Here is a 20550-nt window from a genome sequence, read left to right on the forward strand (position 1 = left end):
TTCATCTGTCATAATGCTCTGCTGTGGAAGTTGAAGCAGCTGGTATAAGGCCAAACTTTGCAAAATTTTGAACGTTGCTTGTCTGTTGCATGCCTGGAGCCAGTAAAAAAATGTTTACAGTAAATTGCAGGTACCGGTGATCTTAAAAGTATGCTCTTTGTAAGAAAAGGCAGCGCTCAGGTTTTTTTCCTAGTTGCATCTCTGGCGAAATGCATCTGTAGAACCCTTAGATATTCGTGCAAATTTCCAGTCATTTGTCTTGAATGCAGTCTGAGTTGATCCCATTAAATACCAGCTGTGTTCGGGCTGGTGGCAAAGTTGAGTTTGATCATTTCGGTTGAGTGGCTTCTGACAGCAACGGCGAGAGGGCGGCGGGGTCAGTAACGAGGCTATTGATGACTGGTCTGGAATGGGCAGGGATTTAGAAAATAAGGCTCTGGCAGATCTGTGAAGTGCATAGACACCTGCTTTTGGAACTGCCGTGTGCGGAGATGGAGCGCTGGTGTCTTTGGCATCCACGTCAGTTGCTTCATTGAGAGCTGGAAATAAACGTGCGCCAACGGAGGCGGCTGGCGGTGCTTCTGCGCGCCCCTCGGCCCGAGCCCGGGTGCAGCCCGCCGCGGGCGAAGGGCCGGGGGGCGGCGGGAGCGGGGAGGGGGCTCCGGCGGGAGCGGCTTGGCGCTTTGTTCGCGGGCGCGGCCACGGAGCCCGGCTGCGCGCCTGCGAGTCTGCGCGCCCCCCTCCGCCCCCCGCGCCGCCGGGACCGGGGGGTCTTTACTGCCAGGGGGGGCGGGGGGGCCACGCTCCGCCTCCGCCGCTCCGGGAGCGGGACGCGGCCCCGCGGCGGCGCGCAGCTGGCGGGGCCGGCTTGGAGCGCCCTCCTCGCAGGGGCGAGCGCGCTCCTGCCGGCGCTCCGAGTGCGCCCCCCGCCCCCCGTACACCCCTCCTGCGGGGGCTGGTGGTTCACAAACGTAGCTCGTCCCCGGCTGACGTTCCCGGAGACGGGAGCCTGGCGGCGGAGCAGCCCAGCCCTGCTGGGTGTCAGCTCCCGCGGCGGCGGCGGCGCTCGGCGCTCACCACCGCGGGGGGATGCTGCCCCTCCGCCCCGCGCTGCTGCCCAAGCGCTACCGCGGCGGCTCGGCTCCGCGATCGCGGCCGGGCCGCGCGGCCGCCCGAGCGGCGGCGGCGGCGGCGGCAGGAGGAGGAGGAGGGCGCGGCGGCAGCGGCGGCAGCGGCGGCGGGGCCCCGGCGCTGGGCCCGCGCGGCGGCGGCCTTGGCCTTGGCGTTGGCTCGGGCCGCGGGCCGGTCCGGCGGCGTGGGCCGGGGTCGCCGCGGGCTGCCCGGAGGGGGGCGGAGCAGGAGCTGCGCGAGCCGCCGCGCTCGTGCGCGAGCTGGCCGGTAGGGGCCGTTGCCACCCCCCGCAGGGGGAGGGGGGGCGGAGCCGGGCGCGGCGCGAGGCCGGGTCGCGCGGCGGCGGCGCTTCTCCTCGCCCAGCCGGCGGCGGCGGCCCCCGCGGCGGTCATGGCGGCCGTCCTGTCCCCGCGCCTCTGCGACAGCGACCCGGCCACGCCCGGCGCCCAGTCCTTGAAGGTGAGAGCGGGGCCGCGGGCCCGGCGCGGCGGCCCTGGGGCTGCGGCGCAACAGCCGCCCGGGCGGGAGGCCTCTCCCGGCCCGTCCCACCCCCCCCCCCCCCTCACCGCCGGCGTGACCCCGCGCCCCGGGCTCGCCTCACGCCCCCCCGGGGAGAGCCGGGCGGAGGGTCGGCGCCCTCCCGCGCCCCAGGCCGAACTTCGGGTGCGGGGCTGGGCGGAGGGGGGGCGGGGTGGGGTTGCAGGGGCGAGGCCCCGCTGGGTGCCCGGAGCCCGTCCTGCTTCCGAAAAGTCGTCGGGCGCCTTCCCGGGCGCGGCAGCTCGCTGCGTGCCCGGCGGTGCTCCCGCCGCCCGCCCGGCAAAGTTTGGGTCCAGTCTCGGGCTCTTCTGCGTAGGCCCTGCTGAAAGGCGCTGCTCGGGCTTGTGGCACCAAGCGCCCGGTGCTGTCCCTGCACCCGCGCTCGGATGCAGATCGGCAGTTACTTTTTGAAAGGCGTCTTGGTAATTCAGCCTTTCCGATTATATAAGGGATCGTTACGTACATTTTCTAATTGATAGACGCACCAGGAATTCGTCATGCAACCTTATTTCGTAAGGACGTTTTGCAGAAGCATGCGTTTTCAAGGGGAGAAGGGGCTTTTGGCAATGTTTGACTTCCCGTGTACAGAAAGCCCCAAGACTGTCCCCAGTTATGATTTTTGCTACAGTAACGGTGGTTGAACTACAGTGTGTCTGAGATTGCAGTGCAAATGTTTCCACTTTTCTGCAAAGTGCTCTGCAATGGGACTGTCTCGTTTCCTAGAGCGTTTTAGTCTGAGCCCGTGTGTTTGAGTTTGCTGAAGTTTTCAGCAGATAAGAAAGCAAGGATATAGAGGACACTCTTCTCTCCTGTGGTGCAGGTGCTCTCATTTTTTAACAATAACAGACTTAATAAAAGAAAATTTCAAAGCAAAGGGAGAAAGTGATGCAGGCACTTCCTCTTAACTGGCAGGTTGAGATCTATCTCTTAAAAAAGGTTTGAAGTCTCGTGCTAGCTTTGGCATAGCAAAGCCGTGGGCCCTGTTCCTGTTTTTGTCTAGCAGTTGAAAAGGTTTGGAGTGCATTAATGTTCCGTGTGGGAGGTAGGGATGAACTGCTCGTGAGACAAAGCTGTGTCATGAAATACTCCAGTGTTTCATTGTTTTAATTGGGGACTGGTGCTTGGTTTGTCTAATTAAGTTTACGCAGGATATTCTCAGTAATGTTAGGAAAGAGTAGTATTAGTAGTACTAGCGGAGGTGCTACTCACCTGATTCTTTAAGTAGAGCTCCATGAAGAAAGCACAGGTTCATTAAAGTTTGCTTTTAAGTTTTTGTTCTTATTGTATGAAAGGTACTTTTACTACTCCACAAGAAAGAAAAAAAAATTAAGAGACTTCTGAAAAACATGAAATAAACCAAAAATACAGGAGACAAATGGTTTTTCCCTGTGGCCTGCCTTGATTATCATGCTGTGAAATGTTACGTAATGCAAGTAATGTATTCTCATTTGCTGGAACCTTTTTAAAATTACATTTCAAGTGACACGATATGTGAAACATACTAGAATGAAAGACATGAGCCAAGGTAGGCTTAGTAATTGTTCTTGTTATATAATACATAATTGTATGCTTGATCCATTTATTTCTGACAGTTTAATTCTTCTTTCTTGAAGTTTTCACAAAAGTTAGGAAATGTGATTCTTTCACACTACTCTGCTTTATAGTTTTGGTTACTTGAAGGGCTGTCTTGTCCTTGCCCCTACTACTGGAACACTTCTGCCCTCTGTTTCTCAGTTAGACTCGTGCAAGGGTGATCGCTAAACGCTTTGAGTTGTTGATGGTGAGCGCTAGGTAGGAGCTGTGTGGCGTTATTAGACAGCAAAGCAGTGAAAGCACAAGAAGGCCAATGGAATCATTGGTCTGCTAGACTTTACAGAACTCTATTTAAAAAATTTTTTTTCCTTCGTACTAGACTCCCTTTCTTTATATAGATCTCATGAAATCTGAATAGTGACATCTCTAAGTTAACTTCTGAATGTTCCCTTGTAATAGAGAAGGCAAATTTCAGAACAAAGGTATCTGTTGTGATACAACTTCAGTTTTTATCTCCCCCCTCTCCAAAAGACAGGTCTTTGCCACCTGCTGCAATCGTATCTTTTTGTAAACTGTATACCATTCCTTTTATTTTTAACTGTGTGTCCATAAGCTCCTGTGTTGCTTTTGGTAGTATTTCCCTTGATTTTATAAGCATTAGCCCTCAGCAAGGGCTCGGTGTTTTTGCTCTGCCCTTGCTGTTGCTTTTGAGAGCTGGCCTGATTGAGTGAATTGGTCTTGTCCCTGACTGTCACCAGGGGGGGAAGTTTGCTGGGTCTACAGCTGTCTGGCTGTGCTGATGCCATAGGTATTTTACATCAGGAGCAGTGAACTTGGTGGTCAGAGCCACAGCTCTGTTCAGTGCTCCACCTACGCAACAGGTGAGAAACTATCCAGTTCTCCTTCTGTACCACTGTGTCCTGCAGCTAGTTTATAGTAAAAAACCAATTTGCTACATAAACTGTGTTATGAGTTGTTTGTAAAGTGTGTTATTAAATAGCTCAGTAGTTCAGGTGGATTGCCTTGCAATATTTTTTGGTGTTTTACATTATCTGCTGAATGCTTTTAATTTTTTTAAAAAATATTTATCTTCGTTTTCATTTCAGGATGACACAGAAGAAAATTCCAATGATGGCAGCCAGCCATCCAAAAGACGACGTATGGGCTCAGGGGACAGTTCGCGGAGCTGTGAAACTTCTAGTCAGGACCTTGGGTAATACTACTTTTTACACTTCCCACTTTTTTATTGCTAGTCTTATCGTATTGTTTGATACACTTAAGTATTAGCTCTTCTTTCTTTGCCTGTATATTCTTCGTATATCTTTCTGACTGGAGGCAATGTCCTATGAGTAGCTAGCTGTCTTTTTCTCCCAGCATATTTTAAGGCATTTTATTTTAAAATGACACAAAACGTACTGCATCTAATTTACAACCTGGAAGCACGGCTTATATGTTTTTAAAATATTACATATTTTTTTAGTGACTTTTAACACTGTAGCACTCGCTTTTCCTGCTGTCCTGTGTGCTCTCATGGATATCCCTTTCTTGGCCTTCTGTCCCTCAGCATATTGATGAATGCTGGTTTGGAGAAATCTGCGTGAAGTGGGGAGTAACAAAGTGGCTTTGAAAGGGGTTCACAGGATGTGGTGTTCCAAAGCGCTTGTCCAGCCTCATAGATGTTGTTCACTGACATATAAATAGGAATTACTGAATTTGTAGAAATATAAGTAACTCTCTTAAGGCTTCTTTGAGTTGTTCTGACATCGTTCTTACGCTTAGGTACAGCTATTTCCCTGCTGAAAACTTGATAGAATACAAGTGGCCACCAGATGAAACAGGAGAATACTATATGCTTCAGGAGCAAGTCAGCGAATATTTGGGTGTGACTTCCTTTAAAAGAAAATATCCAGGTATTTATTTTTAAAGTTTTTCTTCTCAAGATCTTGATCCTCATACAGTTTAGATGTAATCTGTGTCTCTGACTATGGCATGAGCGAACTGATTAAAAAAAAGACCTGGCAAAAGCAGATCTGAATTATGTATGTGGTACTTCTTATTTTTGTTACTGGTGTATTGAAAAGGTATCCTGTGGTTTTCAAAGTAATTTAAGACTTTTTGGTATTGCTGCTTGAAAGTCTGTAAACAAATCTGATCTGGGGGTTAGACCAGTGAGTACCTTTTGATAACTGACCTCAATTTTATTTGTAAGTATTTTGTTAGTGATTTCTTACTATATAGCTGTATCTGTATGTTCTGTTCCCTGAATTGTGGCAACATTTCTACACTGTGGAAGAACTTTAAAAAATCAGTTGGGGGGGTGCTAGGATTTGAGCCTTCATTATTCAGAATTGTCAAATCTGGTTCTTCTGTCAGGGAATTTATTTTTAAAAGGCATATTAAAAGGAAAAAAAGAATGTACCTTCGGTGCTTCATAGTGTTGTCTGCGTCTATAATTTATAAAACTGTTTGTAGAAATAGTAGTATAATACAGACCCTTACTGCCCGGCAATAAAATCATTGGAATACCTTGACGCTGTTTATGGGGGAGGTTGAGTAACCACACACAGTTTTATTGCTGTTTTTTGTTTTCTTTGGAGATTTAGAAAGAAGAGATCTATCTCACAAGGAGAAACTCTACCTCAGAGAACTGAATGTTATCACAGAGACTCAATGCACACTAGGTAAGAAAACAAATTGTTAGGTTCCTCGTTACAATATTAAAAATATGAGACTCTGAAAGCGTGATTGGTAGAGAATTGCATCACCCTCAATTGAAAATGTAAATTCTGAAATGAAAACTGGTTCATTATTAATTTGTGTAAATTGGCCATGACGTATCGGTATTCCAGATACATTGTAAAACCAAAAAATTTTGGATCTATTCTAATTACTCAGCAAAATCCCTTCTATGTTGTAAATTAACTTTTAGCACCTTTTTGTCCTAGAAGGGAGGACGCCATAATTTTTCAAATTAAAAAGTACATCAGTTGTGTTTTGCTGATGTAGTTGGAACTCAGCCAACCTTAGTGTATCTTATATGGTTCGCCTGATATGTTAGAAGGGTGTGTATTAAAGCACTTTAATGTACTTGAAATGGAATGATGTCATTGATGCGGCTTGTATTGAAAGAGCTGGAAGTATCTTTTTCTTCCTCTTCTAATGCATGTGACTTGAAGCACGTTAGAGATTAAATGATGCCTGTCACATTTTTTTTCTGTCTGTCATGGGTTTGTGCAAATGTAATGTCAGTTTATATACTGACAGTCTTTGGTGTACCACCTTTATTTCTCACCTGTCAGCTCTCTTGATTTTTGATTATTTTTTTTAACTTAAATATGCGGGAGGGAACAGTATCTAATTTTTATCAATAGTAGCAAAATGCTATATTCTGCCTCATATCCAGTAGAGACATGCACTGAATTAACTGTCCCTATTTTTTTAAGGTTATAAATATAATTAGTGGTAGTAACATAAGTCAACCTCCATTCTGTTGTCAGTGTTCAGAGATTAGTTGTGTTGGAACCTTTAAAGGAGGAGTTCTGTGTTGTAGCTGCAAACTAATGCATTCTGACTAATGAACTTCAAGGTCTTTAATGGGGGAGTCAGGAGTCTGTGTGCAGTTTGCTGCTCTGAATTGCCCTCACAGCAATTCTTCCTTGATTTGTACACAAGGATTATGTAAACCTCATAATTTCACTTAAGGTTCTGCAAGTTAATGAAACGAACACTTCACCAGTGCTGGAAATGGGAACTAACAGTTCTCCAGGTCCTGCTTAGAACAAAGGTTGCGCCTCACAGGGGAGTTCAGTTGGTGGCTGAGTCAGTGTGAAGGGGTCTGTAGCTGTAAGCAAGGGAGGGAATGAGCCTTGCCTCCTTGGGTGGAAGCAAGCTCCTGAACAGCCTTGAACGCTGAACAGCACAAGTTCACTTCTACTTGAGAGAGAAGCATTGTGCACAGTAGGTTGTTGTCTTCAGCTGCTCAAAAACTTAAGCTGGTCATTGTGGGATATAAATAACCCACAGGTAGTTTTGCCAGATAGCATCATTATCGCTTTTTTCTGTTTTAGGTCTAACAGCTTTGCGTAGCGATGAAGTAATTGATCTTATGATTAAAGAATACCCTGCCAAACACGCTGAGTATTCTGTTATACTGCAAGAGAAAGAACGACAGCGAATAACAGATCATTACAAAGAGTACTCTGTAAGTAACTAGCGCATGAGCGAACCAGATCTGTAACGTGGAGTATGAGGAAAAACAATTAATGAAATTGTTTTTATTCCAGCAAATGCAGCAGCAGAACACACAGAAAGTAGAAGCCAGTAAAGTTCCAGAATATATTAAAAAAGCTGCCAAGAAAGCTGCAGAATTCAACAGCAATTTAAACCGAGAGCGGATGGAAGAAAGAAGAGCCTATTTTGATTTACAGACACATGTAGGCAGATTTAAGTTTCTTATCAATGTCACTAGGTTGCTCCTTGCTTGTTTTAGTAAAGTTGGTTTTGGTACCATTTTATTATCAAGGGTTTTGATTAGTCTTGTTTCAGTCATGTAGGGACTTAAACAGTTTTGCTGTGAAATGGGCAATACTGCTAAAAATAATAATCTCAAATATATTTAATGTGTAAACCTTTTTTAAACTTCAAATACTTGTCTCGGGAAGCTTTAAAAATGTCAGTGTTACTTTCATGTCTTTAATCTGCTGGTGGTAGCATAAAACTAAGGGATGTTTAGGTTACTAAGAAATTTGTGTTGCTATTGTATCTGTTCATACAAATGGCTAATTCTTTTTTGGAACACCTCCAAAATTTTGCCTGAACAATACCTAGAGTAAATAAGTAAAATATTTATCCTCTAAGAGAGTGCTGCCTGTCAGTGTTATGCCCTTGTTTTCGTTAGGTGTTGTTATTTTTATATTAGATATGTTTCATGCTTCTGTGCCCGATTAAAAAAAAAAAAAAAAAATTGCATTAGCTGCATTTTGCGGCAGGGCTGTTCTGCTTGCGTAAAGACAGTAAGGCAAAAATCTACCCCATGCAAATTATTACATGGCAGTCTCGTGGAAAGTTTACGTTATCCATGGTAGAGACAAGATAGTGGATAATGAGTTTTATTTCTAAGGGAAGGAAGGCTTCTGTGCAAGATTCTCCTTTCTGTATATTCCAATTATTAATGGGATTTTTTTATAGTACAGTCTAGTTTCAGAATTGGATGGACATGTTCTTGCTACCTTCTACTGATACGGACCAACAATGATAACTCATGCTAAAGATGCCAGTAACAAGAGTTAATGTTTACTGCTTCAGTTGTTAGATTTCAGTTCTTAAATTATTTGGCATAATATACTGTTAGAAGTAGTCTTACCTAATACGCATTCAGTTCACTGGATGCTTAGCGATTGGATTTAATCCGTAATGGTACTTGGTGAGTGGGATGTCTTACCGTTTTGGTGGATTGGATTTCCTATGGGAGAACTCAGGCAGCTGTTCCAACTCAATAAAACTGGCTAGTTACAAAAACGTTTCGGGGTAGGTGGTGAGGAAGGCTCGAAAGCTTGTTTGTGAAACAAAAACATCATTGTTTTGTATCAAACAATACAGATTATCCAGGTGCCTCAAGGAAAATACAAAATCTTACCTACAGAGAGAACAAAGGTTAGTCCTTATCCAGTGGCTCTCATACCCGGCCAGTTCCAGGAGTACTACAAAAGGTATTTTGAAAGCATCCTAACTACCGGTTCTGTTGTGCTGATGTATTTGCTCTACAGCTAGCAGATGGAAAACATTTCAGTGTGTTTACTGTAAGCTTTTGAGTTAATTTTATGCTTAAGACACTTGCTAGTCAAATAGATGTGTAGCGTGACAGCTTTTGTCAACAAAACAGTACTGGGTGCAAGAGCACTGTCTCTGCTGCTGTACTGCCGTGCCTGAGATTTGGCCTGCTTGGATATTTGCTGGGGTAAACTTATCATCTGCCTCTGTGTGTGTGCTAAGATTAATGTTGCTATAATAGACTCTTGTAATGCTGGCTGGTGATCGCGTGTTCTCCGTGTGACAGTCTTACTGTCCTTTTTCACTTTAAAAAAAAGTTTCTAATTAAAAAAAAAAAAAACAAAAAATTGGGCTTGTGGGCGGAGTTGAACACTGGATGTGTACTTGACTGTCTACACAAATTTAAGACTACCAGTAGCGTGCTCCCATTTGACAAACACACACTGATTTGAAAATTGTTGCTTAACCCTTACCATCTTACCATACAACAGGGATGGTACTCATCCTATACATGCGCTGTTTTCTTTGGAGGAGCTCTTTATCTGCATATTCTGCTCATTCCAGTGTGTCTGCGTACAGCTCACCCCAAATCCGCATGTTACGGGACATTCTTGAAGGACTTCAATTTTATTAAATTAATTGAATGAAAAATACTAGATATCTGGTTTATTTTGCACTTACAAGCTGAAAGTGAAACTGCTTATCCTTCTTAATGAAGGACACAGCCTTCCAAAATACGCATCAAAATAATATCCTAGTCCTTATAATGCTTGTTCTTAATAGTGAGAGGACTTCCACCTTTTCTTGTAGTAGTTAAGGTTAAAAAAAAGGGGCAGATTACACATATTGAGCCGATTCTGACAATAAGTGATTAGATCTTCCTATTCTTCTGAAATCCTATTTTTATATGCATTTTTTTGTTCTCCTTCAATAATCAAGGATCTCAGACATATACCTATATTCTTTACTTTGCTTTGGACCCCAGTGTGAGCCCTGGGTTTGAGTTGTTGTGCACATGCTACGTGGGCACTTTACATTTATAAACAAAGCGCGTAGCCTGTTGGGTGTGGTAATGTGAAGTGGCTAAAACGTTTCAGTGGTTCCATGGCCTCTTATGATTTTGTAGGTTTGTAACATTGCAAATAATACTCTTCCTGTTGTTCCACAAGTACCTGCTAAACAAAGAAGACAAGTTACTAGATGGAATCACATTTGGGAGGAGAAAGTAGTGTTTCCGCTGTTTTCAGAGCTGCACAGTTTGATGTGCCTTCATGAAAAAAGGGAGTTTTTCTTAATCTTTCTCACTGAAGTCCCTGTATCCTGTGTAACTTAATATTTATGTATAAAGAACACGTGAATTAATTTTATTTATTTATTTACTTATTAACTTCAGATACTCTCCAGATGAACTGCGTTATTTGCCATTAAACACAGCTCTTTACGAACCTCCTTTGGATCCAGAGCTGCCTGCGTTAGACAGTGATGGAGATTCAGATGATGCAGAGGAGGGGCGAGGTGATGAAAAACGGAAACCCAAAGGCAATTCGGTGAGACAAATTGAAAGTATTCTTCACCAAAAAAATCTTTTCCCTTTGCTTTTGTTGGTTTCAGTAGTTTCTTAGTAGAATTTTTAACATTTGCAAAATGATGGAGAATCATAAACTAAAAGCGTACTCCCTTTTTTGGTACTTTATTTTGTAATGTCGCTCTCCAGCTTTCAGTTTTGATCCATTTTAAAGTAAAGATTTGAAATTTCAGGCCCTTTCTTCCTTCTTTTTAAAGAAATCTTGAAGAATCTTCCCAACCGCAGCTCTTCGTTTGCCCTTTTCCCCAAGGGGAAGTTGCTAGTGTTTCTGAGGGGAATGAACGCTGTAGTTCAGGTCGCAGCACATTTTGCTGTCTAGGTCCCACAGAATCTGTCACTAAAGCAAAAATATTGGTAGCCTGATAACTTTTTCTTCTTGTGACGCAGAAGCAGGAAGTACTCAATACAGTTACTCTATTCCAATTCAAAGAGAAGGTAAAAAGCACTAGGTTTTTTTTGCGCAACCATACATCTTTAAAAAGATGTTTGTGTTCTATTTATGCAAACGCAAAATTAACTGTTCCTGGAAGTTAAGGGAAACTTGCGCATGCCTACCTTGATGGTGTTTTAAGCGTTCAAGAGCAGCCGAGCTCCACGTGAGCTGTCTGAGCACAGCCCAACCATTGGTTATTTGGTGTAGGTGGTATGTTGGTGACAACCACTTTCCAGAAGTTTTACCCTAATTTTAAGAGAAACAGAATAGAAAATCTCAAGTTCACTTAACAGTTTCTAGTTCGGTTGACGAATGTGTTAGATGGTGGGTATATATAATGCTAAATTTTGCCACATAAAGATGTATTTTGTCTGAATATTCACAAGCTACTCATAACTGAAGAAGAAAGGAAGGGGTCAGCTTGAAGGCTAATGGGGGAGAGATAGCTGTTAATACACCCTTTCTGCTTACATTTTTTTGAGAAAAAGAAATTGTATCAACTTGGCATGCTAAATGTCAACTCAAAATGTTGGTTTAATCACACTCCAGCTTTTTTACAGTTGGTCTTTAACCATTTCTTCCCAGTTCCCTTCTCCACTGACTTCCATTCCCCTTAATGGTAAAGCAAAGTAACTGGACCAAGCAGACTGTCCCTCCATTTTTCACAGAAGTCTTTTTGGTGACAGAATGCAGAAGGGGGAATGTCCCTGTGTTGGAAAAGTGTAGGGAAAACTTAAAATGAGATTCCTGTCAAGTGAGCAGGGATTCTTTGCTAGTCATTGGGGCATATTGTTGGGGAAAAACATCTATTGACCACAAAGGTAGGCAGTTGTCAGGCCTCGTTCCTCAGTTTTGGGCTACCTACTGTTCCTCAGATCTCCCTGGTGAGTCCTACAATATGCCTTTTCCCCCCTCCCCACTGTTGGAGTCAGGTCGCAATTTCCCTGCCCTGTAGGGTTTTAATGGGCCTGTCCTAAATAACCCTTCCCCTAAAATAACGGTGAAACATACCGTTCCTTGTTGCCACACAGTTTGCTTTGCTTTTGTGTTATACTCCTCCCTTTGCACTGCGTCTGTTTTGATTTTAGGCTCTGGGGCATAGGCTGACTACTACTCTGTTTGTATTGAGTGCCTTCTACTGAAGGGCACCGCCGTTATTTGGCCTTCTGGTTTTTATTGTAAAAAATGTGATTAATCGCATTGCTTTCTTCTGGAGCTTTTTGGAGGCCTTTATTAATGCTTTTCTGAGAAAAATCTTGTGCTGCTGCTCTTAATTATGCTTACATTGATCTCTCACCCTCTTTGAACCTCTTCCCCTCTTTCTTGCCTCCTCATTCCTCAAAAAAAAAACCCGCTTTAACTGCAGCATAAATTCTGTTGTTTGGTTCTGTATTAAATATTGAAATGTGTTTTGCCTTTGATGGCATTCTGCTGCTGCAATCCAAATGAAATATTTAGATTGCTCCTGGTGATAATAGTAGATGAGGGTGGCAGAGAAAACCTTCACATGTTTAATTCAAGGCAGTGCTGTTTGGCGGTACACTTTAAATGCATGGCAAGGGCACTTTTAACTTTTTGCTGGCCCTTTACTTTGTAAACAGCATCTTGCATATGGTGGATTTCTTGCTGACTTAAAGGAAAATGGTTCAAAGAATTACTCTGTTGTGCTCCTCACTCTGGTATCAAACCAGCTGGAAAACATGACTGCTATTGCTGATGCCAGTCTCTTCGCATGAGAGATTATAGATAATGAAGGTTATGAGGAAAGCTGTTCTAGCCTGTGATGTACCCCGTGCTTTTGCAGAAGGAAAGATGTATCCTTCTCTTACCTCAGTTGGCCCTAAGGGGCATAGGAAAGACTTGTCTGTCTATCCAAAAAATAAAAAATATAGCTATGGTATTTTTATTATAGGACAATTCGTCTGGCAATGTATCTGAAGGTGATTGCGCCACAGACAACCAGGAGGATTCTTTTCAGGGAAGACAAAAAACAAGAGACAAAAGTGCTACTCCAAGAAAAGATGGTTCCAAACGTTCTGTATTATCCAAGTCAGTTCCTGGGTACAAGGTAGAAGAAAAAAGCCCCTGACTGAACTTCTTTACTGACCAGCCTCTCCCTGAAACATTTGTTTTTTTCAGTAATATGGAACTTCTGCTTGCTGTACTTCACTAGCTGCTCTCCTGTTGTGTGCTCCATCTGTTTGCTTCCTCGCTTCCTTTTTGCTTTTATTTCGTGTGGGGCTTTCCTTTACCCTAGCTACACAGTGGCCTCTGTTTCTGTGAACTTCTCGGATTCCCAGGCAGTGACATCAGAAAGATCCATTGTGGATTTGTCATTGGAACTCTACATCTTTCTGTCTGCCTTAACATAGCAGTCAGAATTACTCGCCAGTTCAAAACGAGCATTCAGCATCCTTTTTTTTTTTTTTCCCCCCTACTATTTAGTATGGCAGCATACCAAGAGATCAGTGCTGTAAAGTGCAGCTATGTGGCTGAACATATTGTTACGGCGTTCATTTTAAATACGGTCTTTCATCCTGAGGTGTTACGATGTATAGGATGGAAGGCAAGAAGCTTACTACGGTTGTACAGGCAACACTATGTAACCACTTAAACAGTATATGGAAAATGGCTTTTTATGTAGTTCATACTATGTAGAAATGTTTGTGGGCAATATGCTTTTATCCAAGCTAAAACCTTGGTGAGGATGTTAAGACATTTCAACTGGCAAGGAGTGATTGCCAAACCTAAGATCCGAATCATCAGTATTACTGTATAATAATTTCAAAAATTAAGGTTAAAAATAAGATCAAGGTTAAAAAACACTTTTCAGAAGAAATGGGAATCGACATGCATTATTTATGTGTTGTTGTTCTGCGCACTAAGAGAGGATCTGAATATAATGTAACACTTTTAAAGCACATCGTTGCCTAGTCCTGTTCCACTGAAAGGCATGAGAATTTTCCATGGACTTACGTGGGAGCAGGAACAGACCCGTAAAGAGGGAAAACACTACGCTAAGATAAGGTTTTTTTAGCAATCAGGAGTGCTGGTTAAGAGAGGTTGTGGAAAAAGGAACGTTTTTGTCAGTGACGAGATCTTATGTATTGAGAAACTGTCTCAGCAAGAGCGAGCTGTTGATGGCTTGCGCTTTATAGTCGTAAAGATTTACTATCTGTATTTACCAAGTTAACAGGAAATAAACTATAACTTAGGTTAAGAAGCTAATTTCCAGTAAGAATTGGACAGCTTTGATAAATTTTCTCTACATACAGTATCTGTACAAGTTCATACCAGATAGCAAGCTCCGGCTGCGTTCTCTCTTTTTAGGAACTTCCTAAGAAATATGCAAACTATGAAGAATCAGACTGTGGTACCATATGTATATTTTTTTTTCATATGTAACTTTGCAAATTGTTGTAGACACAGAATACGCACCAGTATTCCCACGAACGTGAAATCCAAAGATGGAGCTTGACTTGGGTTTTTTTAGCTTTAGCTTGACATTAGAGATTGCGTGCCGCTGGTTTACAGAAGTTGCGCTTAGCTGTGAGATGCCAGTGTTTCATTAGTCCAATCTATGTAACGGCCTTACGAATGCAGAAAGAGAGGACCGATGGAGCAGAACTTGTTGCAAAAAGTTCTGAACTTCTAATCGTAGAAGAATAAAGGTAGTCTGCAGCGTTGCGTTTTGAAAATGGATCCCCGTAGCGATTCCTTACTGGTTCACAATCACCGACTGTGTTAGGAACAAGGTGTTGCTGTAAAATCACGGCGCTGCAGTGTCAGCCTCCCCCGCCTGCATCGGCCGTCAGGCTGTTGATAAGTCAAAAGCGGTGTCGTGTTGGGCGGGTGAGAGAGGATCGGCTTTCTTGTTTGTGGGAACGTTTAAACGCTTTGAGTAAACCCAATTACATGAGCTGTTTTAACTGGTGAGACAGACAGATTCTTGCTTGTTGGTCTATAAAAACACCAGATAATGCTATACCGTATGTGCCTAAATGTTAAGGCACTTTGAGCTGAAGGCTTAACTCATTTCAAATGTCCCTGTGAATTCTAAAGCTTTGTAATACTTTTGTTCTGTATTGTTCTCTAATATCTGACTATTTTTGTAGGACAGTAATCTTTTGGTTACATGTAGTTAAAATTGAAGGATAACTGCTATGGCATCAACGTGCAAATGTATAGCTATAGCCACGTTATGAGTGTTACAGGAGTCACACATTTCCACTGAGTTATTTTTGAGTAAAAGAAATAATGTATTTTATAAGGAGCCATTTTTATTGTCAGTTCTTTAACAAAGAACAGTTATCGCGTGTTTTACATTTTGTCACGTTACGAGCAGCGAGTCTCTGTTGCTGCAGGACTGGCTACTGCAATTGCACACACAGGGTACTGTTAAAAGTACAGGAGATTTTTTGCACATAAACCAAATGTATCGAGAAGCTCTATCTCACAACGCTTCTGTTTCGCGTCACCGTACGTTTTGCATTCAGAATAGGACCTGATAAAAATGGTGTAGTCGGAACGCCTACTTTGGGAGCTGCAGCGCAGCAGCGTGGAAGCGAAAGCTTTAGAGAGCAGGCAGTCGTCAGCTGGACCCTGCGTTCATTTCCTCTCCCTTCCTCACCCCAGTAAAATGAGGACGTAGAAAGCAAAATTCACTCTAATCAGATGGGATATTGTGACTTCCCATTTGGATTTGATAGGCTTTTCATCGCGTTTCTAAAAGCCACCTATGGTGGTAGGACTTGAACTGATTAGAAATGCGAATAGCCTTGTGTTATTGGGTTGTTTTTTTTTTCAGTTTTGTAAAAATACTCCCCTACTGTTGGAACTTCATTATTACCAGGCTGTGACCTCACACCCCCACCCCCCTCCCGCAACATGCACGATTTCTAATGAACACAATTTAGTGAAGTAAGTGTAGATGGAGGCATTGTTAATAAATGCCTCTATATCAGTGTCTAACTCTAGAATTAGGTGTATCAGTGTGTGACTGCCCATACCCTAACGCAGGGACAGCGACCGAAAAGCAGCTCGCTCCGGCGCGCGAGGGAATATCCTGCTGTACGTTAGAGGCAGTAAAACACAAATCCGTAACAAAATTAGACGTCTGATTAGAAAAGTGCACTTGCTATCCTAGAAAGGCTTGGTTTACGTAGAAATAGATAAAGCCGCAATAAAGGAAAAATAGAATGTAGCCTAAACAACGGAAGGGTAAATGCTGCGACGCTGACGAGGCTTAAGCATGTGCCACTTTTGTTGGGAGGAGCAGGGTGTATAAAGGTATACATGTAGGACACGCAGAGTAGTTAACAGTAAAAGTTTGTGGTTTTGCTTCCATTATATTTATTATTTTGTAGAGTCGTTTGTGAATGTTAGACTTCTTTTATTGTTTTATTATATTTATGTATAAAACAGGTTGACTCTGCTTTTTTTTTTTTTTAAATAAATAAGCAAAAAAAAGTCTGTACGAACGCCTCTGTCATCTTTTGAAGGAAGTCACCGATAAACATCTGGTACGGTGTTTTGTTTTCTTAAATAAAACTCTCTAGAGGAGACAATTTGAAGCAGACTGTAGCAATGTTTTAACTTAAGATACAGGTTGCAAACTTAAGCAAACTTAAAGCAATGCATCCTTGCTAGGTGCTAGAAAAAACTGGCCGGGGAAACACACACTTAAATATCAGCTGAATTGCAAAAGATCTCGGTAATTTTTAGAGATCTATATTTCTGTGTTCACTTTAATTTTAAAATAAATAAAACTTCATTGTTCTCCCCACATGGGGTCGGTAGTTGACTGGGGCTGCTCTTCCTTACTGACGAGCCATTCGGTTCCTTAGAAAGCCGGCTGTGCCTCGAACCCCCTCGGCCAGCTGCGTCTTCGCAGCAGCTTTTTTTTTTTTTTTTTTGAACTCTGGCACTAGTCGATGCAACACCAGTGAGTCCCGTCTTCATTTTAAACCACATTTCTTGCTAGTTTCCTTACGCAGAGGTCAAAGGTCAACAATAGAACACTGAAGCGTTTCTGAAATCCGTGATGCGTTACCTCTTTCTGGGTTCTCATCGGGCTAAAGCTCCGTTGGTGTATCTCTTGTGCTGGGACACAGAATACGTACACAAACGTTGCTCACTGTAACAGCCTGCTGTTTCTCTCTTGCCTTTTCAATGGATCTCCTGCACCCAAATACACCCCAGATGATCAGTTAGAAAGATGATGAATGTAAAACTCCAGTTAAATGCAAGGGTGCGTATTTCTTAGAGCGATTATGACTGGATACAAGAATGGTAGAACAGAGCACCATGCGCAGCATAGCTAACCAGCTGTTTTCAGACTAAGGATATAAAAACCAAGTTTATTGCTTTTGTAATTCATTTTCTCTATTTAGGCACGTCATGCAAATGGAAAATTGTATTTAATTTCTTCTGTAAACAGGAAATCTGCGTGGAGATTCATAAAAAAGTATTCTATGTTGGAAAAAGATCCTGGAATTCTTAATGCCATGTCACATTTGATTTACATTGAGGGGGTTGTTAGCTGATGAATTCATAGGAAGAAACGAGTACGTGCTTTTGCTCCAGTTTGATTTACTTAACTCACGACGCGTGCCAAATGCAAGATTTTGTGTAGTTCATCTACGACTTCTTGTCGTTATGCTGCTTGTCAGTTACTGTCCTTTGTCTTAGGGTTCACACGTCGTAACAGGCAGTTCGTTAATTTTTAGAGTTAGGGAGATATGTGACATTTCCTTTTAAATCTGTAAATTCTTCTGGAATGAATTTATAGCCCTCTTCTACCCTTCCAGCCAAAGGTCATTCCAAATGCTATATGTGGAATTTGTCTGAAGGGTAAGGAGTCCAACAAGAAAGGAAAAGCTGAAGCTCTTATACATTGCTCCCAGTGTGACAACAGCGGTAAGTATCTGCAAACACTAAGCGGATTCCTAAGGGACTTTGTTTGAGAGCTCTTTTTGTGGAAATACTTAGCGTACTGCGCTTGCCTACCAACGGTTCAGTGGCCTTTTCTGTCCTTCGGTAAGACTCCATCTCGATTTAACGTACGTGTGCTAGCACGTGCGGTGCGCTGTGGGATCTCGCCAGGAGGTGAGCTAAGCTTCAGCTTCTGTAAAAGCAGTCAGTCTAACTAATTTTCAATTTCATTTCAGACATAAAAGTAATAATATTGGTTTTAATCTAGGCCACCCTTCGTGCCTTGATATGACCCCGGAGCTTGTTGCTATGATTAAGACTTACCCTTGGCAATGTATGGAGTGTAAAACATGCATTATATGCGGGCAGCCTCACCACGAAGAAGAAATGATGTTCTGTGATGTATGTGACCGTGGTTATCACACTTTCTGTGTGGGGCTTGACGCTATCCCTTCAGGTAATAAAGAAAGAGCTGTTTGTTCCCTTCCCACCGCCTCCGAGTCCTGGGCTTTCTCGGTCAGAATTAACGTACGCGTTGCTTTTGAAAGAATAGTTTGAAACACGCGTGGAGGGGAGGAGTAAGCAATCCTGCAGGGAAGCATTCACACTGTAGCACTCAGCATTTTTAATAAGATTTATTCCTGAATATTTGGCTGTGCGCAGGAGAACCTGGCAGTTTATAGGAAATACAATTGGCTTTTGCAACAGAATCCGAACAGATTCACTCCGAACTAGGTGTTTTTTTTTTTTTTCCATATCCACAGAATACTGAGAATAATACTCTTTTTGTAAAAGAAACCTGTAAAGAGGCTGTATTGCTGCATATTGCTGGACTATAGCTTTCACATTAATAAAGTGTTTGTGCTATTACTTCAGTCTTTTAAATTAAAAAGTACGCTCAATTTAATATTTGTAAACACCTTTTTAAACACCTTCCTTCCTATTTTTTTCTTAAACATCAAAGCTGGAAGTGAAGTACCTGTACCTTTATGTTACCCGGCCGCTCGTATCACCTGGCCAACTCGAGGCAGCGTACAGAAAGTTTCAGGCGTATAAATAACTGGTAGTACTGATGCTTTTGATGTAATACTAGAGCCAGGGTAAGTTAGTTCATTAATTCAGTGGCTGCAAGTTGTGCGGTCACCGTATTCCCTGTGACCGCAGCGCTTCACATAGACCGTACGTGCCCGCTTTGGGAAGCGCCGGCCCCAGCTGTCGCCTCAGCACAGGTTCTGTGGCCCAGTGCAGTTTCAGGCTGACCCAAGGACCGAATCTAAACAAAACAGATTATACGCCTACAAAACTAGAAAATTACCAAAGCAGCCTTCGTGATTCCGGCTGTTGTAATAGAGTTAAATGCTCTTTGCTCTACCCTTTATTGTTCCCTCCGTGAGTCAGTTCTAGTACAAGGTCCGGTGATGAACCCCTGCCAGCAGTTTAATCTGTGCTGCCTGACCGCGCCGAAACAACCGACGCGGGTGTGGGGAACGGGACCCCATACCTGTGGCAGAAGAGCAGCATTCCCCGGCTGCCATTCAGCCTGCTCCGTGTAACCTCCCAGACCTCAAACCGCGGCCGTCCACGTGAAAATGTAACTCGCAAACTCAAGTCAAGTTCTTCCCTAACAACCACCTCCTTAGCGGTGCCGGCACTTCCTGAGGCCCACAAAGATGAGCGCAGCCAGCTGTTAACGTGCAACGAGGCCGCAACGGAGCGTCAGTTTTAGGGGCTGCTTTGGGTACTTTTTAAAAAAGGTGAACGTTGTAAAGAAACACACGGGAGGTTTATGTTAAAGGAAGTACTGCAAATAGGTGAGCACCCATTAGAGGGGTGAAAGGTGCGTAACTGGATGAGTAAGTAACAAAGGTAGTTTCCCAATAATTGATAACTTTCTTTTCTTAGGTCGCTGGATTTGTGATTGTTGTCAGAAAGACCCTCCCGTACCCAGAAGAGGAGGAAGAAGGGGGAAAAACAGCAAGGAGGGCTAAAAAACCCCAAAAAACTTGCTGTCCAAAAACTTAACTGCACAAATTAAAGTGATACTTTGGTGCTATTTAACCAACCACTCTTAAGAGGAATAATACCACTTTTTTTTTTTTTCTTTTTACCAAATAAACTTAATTTTGGCTATATAATGATTTTTTTTTTTTTTTTGTGATACAAGTGACTAATCACATCCTGTCAGGTGTCTAGATAGAGACAGACAAGCCCAATTCCCAATTAAAAAGGCTTTCAGTAACAAAATTTAAATTGTACATGCGCTGTTTGTATAAAATTATAGTACCGTACTTATTCCAGTGCACTCGTCAGTAAGCTCTGCGAGAAGAAAACTGCAGAGCAATTTGAATACACGCTATTTGCATAGCAACTGGTTATTCTGAAAGACTCAACCAAAGCAAAAAATACTCCTGAAAAAACTACCTTTCAAGGAAGAGTGGGCATGGCCCGGCCTTCTTGCAGTGTAGCGCAAGTTTCTCGCAGCAGAAATCTTCTTTGCAAGCTGGTGGCTTATTCATGGAGATGTGATAATAATAATGAAAAGAAATCAATCACAAAAAGCTCTAAAGGGAGGTGTAAGGAAACAACTTTCAAGTGCAAGACGCTGTAGGCTGCGTTGCTTTTAACGAGG

General features: G+C 43.0%; 1 protein-coding gene across 4 annotated transcripts; it reads left to right on the forward strand.

Annotated features, from left to right (window-relative positions):
- Positions 1–1007: 1007 nt before the first annotated feature.
- PHF10 (PHD finger protein 10) lies at positions 1008–20056 on the forward strand. Of its 4 annotated transcripts, none has more exons than XM_075089562.1 (12): positions 1008–1590; positions 4308–4414; positions 4981–5111; positions 5805–5882; positions 7269–7402; positions 7485–7634; positions 8800–8909; positions 10364–10517; positions 12901–13056; positions 17798–17906; positions 18190–18378; positions 19824–20056. In XM_075089562.1, exons 1-12 carry the CDS (start codon positions 1090–1092, stop codon positions 19907–19909), a joined length of 1905 nt encoding a protein of 634 aa, XP_074945663.1. In that variant the 5' UTR covers positions 1008–1089; the 3' UTR covers positions 19910–20056. The 4 variants fall into 4 exon arrangements, with proteins under 4 accessions (XP_074945663.1, XP_074945665.1, XP_074945662.1 ...); XM_075089561.1 differs by having other exon boundaries at positions 1075–1590; positions 5799–5882; XM_075089563.1 differs by lacking the exon at positions 12901–13056 and having other exon boundaries at positions 1075–1590; positions 5799–5882.
- Positions 20057–20550: the final 494 nt, after the last annotated feature.

This window comes from Phalacrocorax aristotelis, chromosome 3, assembly GCF_949628215.1.
Source record: "Phalacrocorax aristotelis chromosome 3, bGulAri2.1, whole genome shotgun sequence".
In the NCBI taxonomy this organism is placed as follows: Eukaryota; Metazoa; Chordata; class Aves; order Suliformes; family Phalacrocoracidae; genus Phalacrocorax; species Phalacrocorax aristotelis.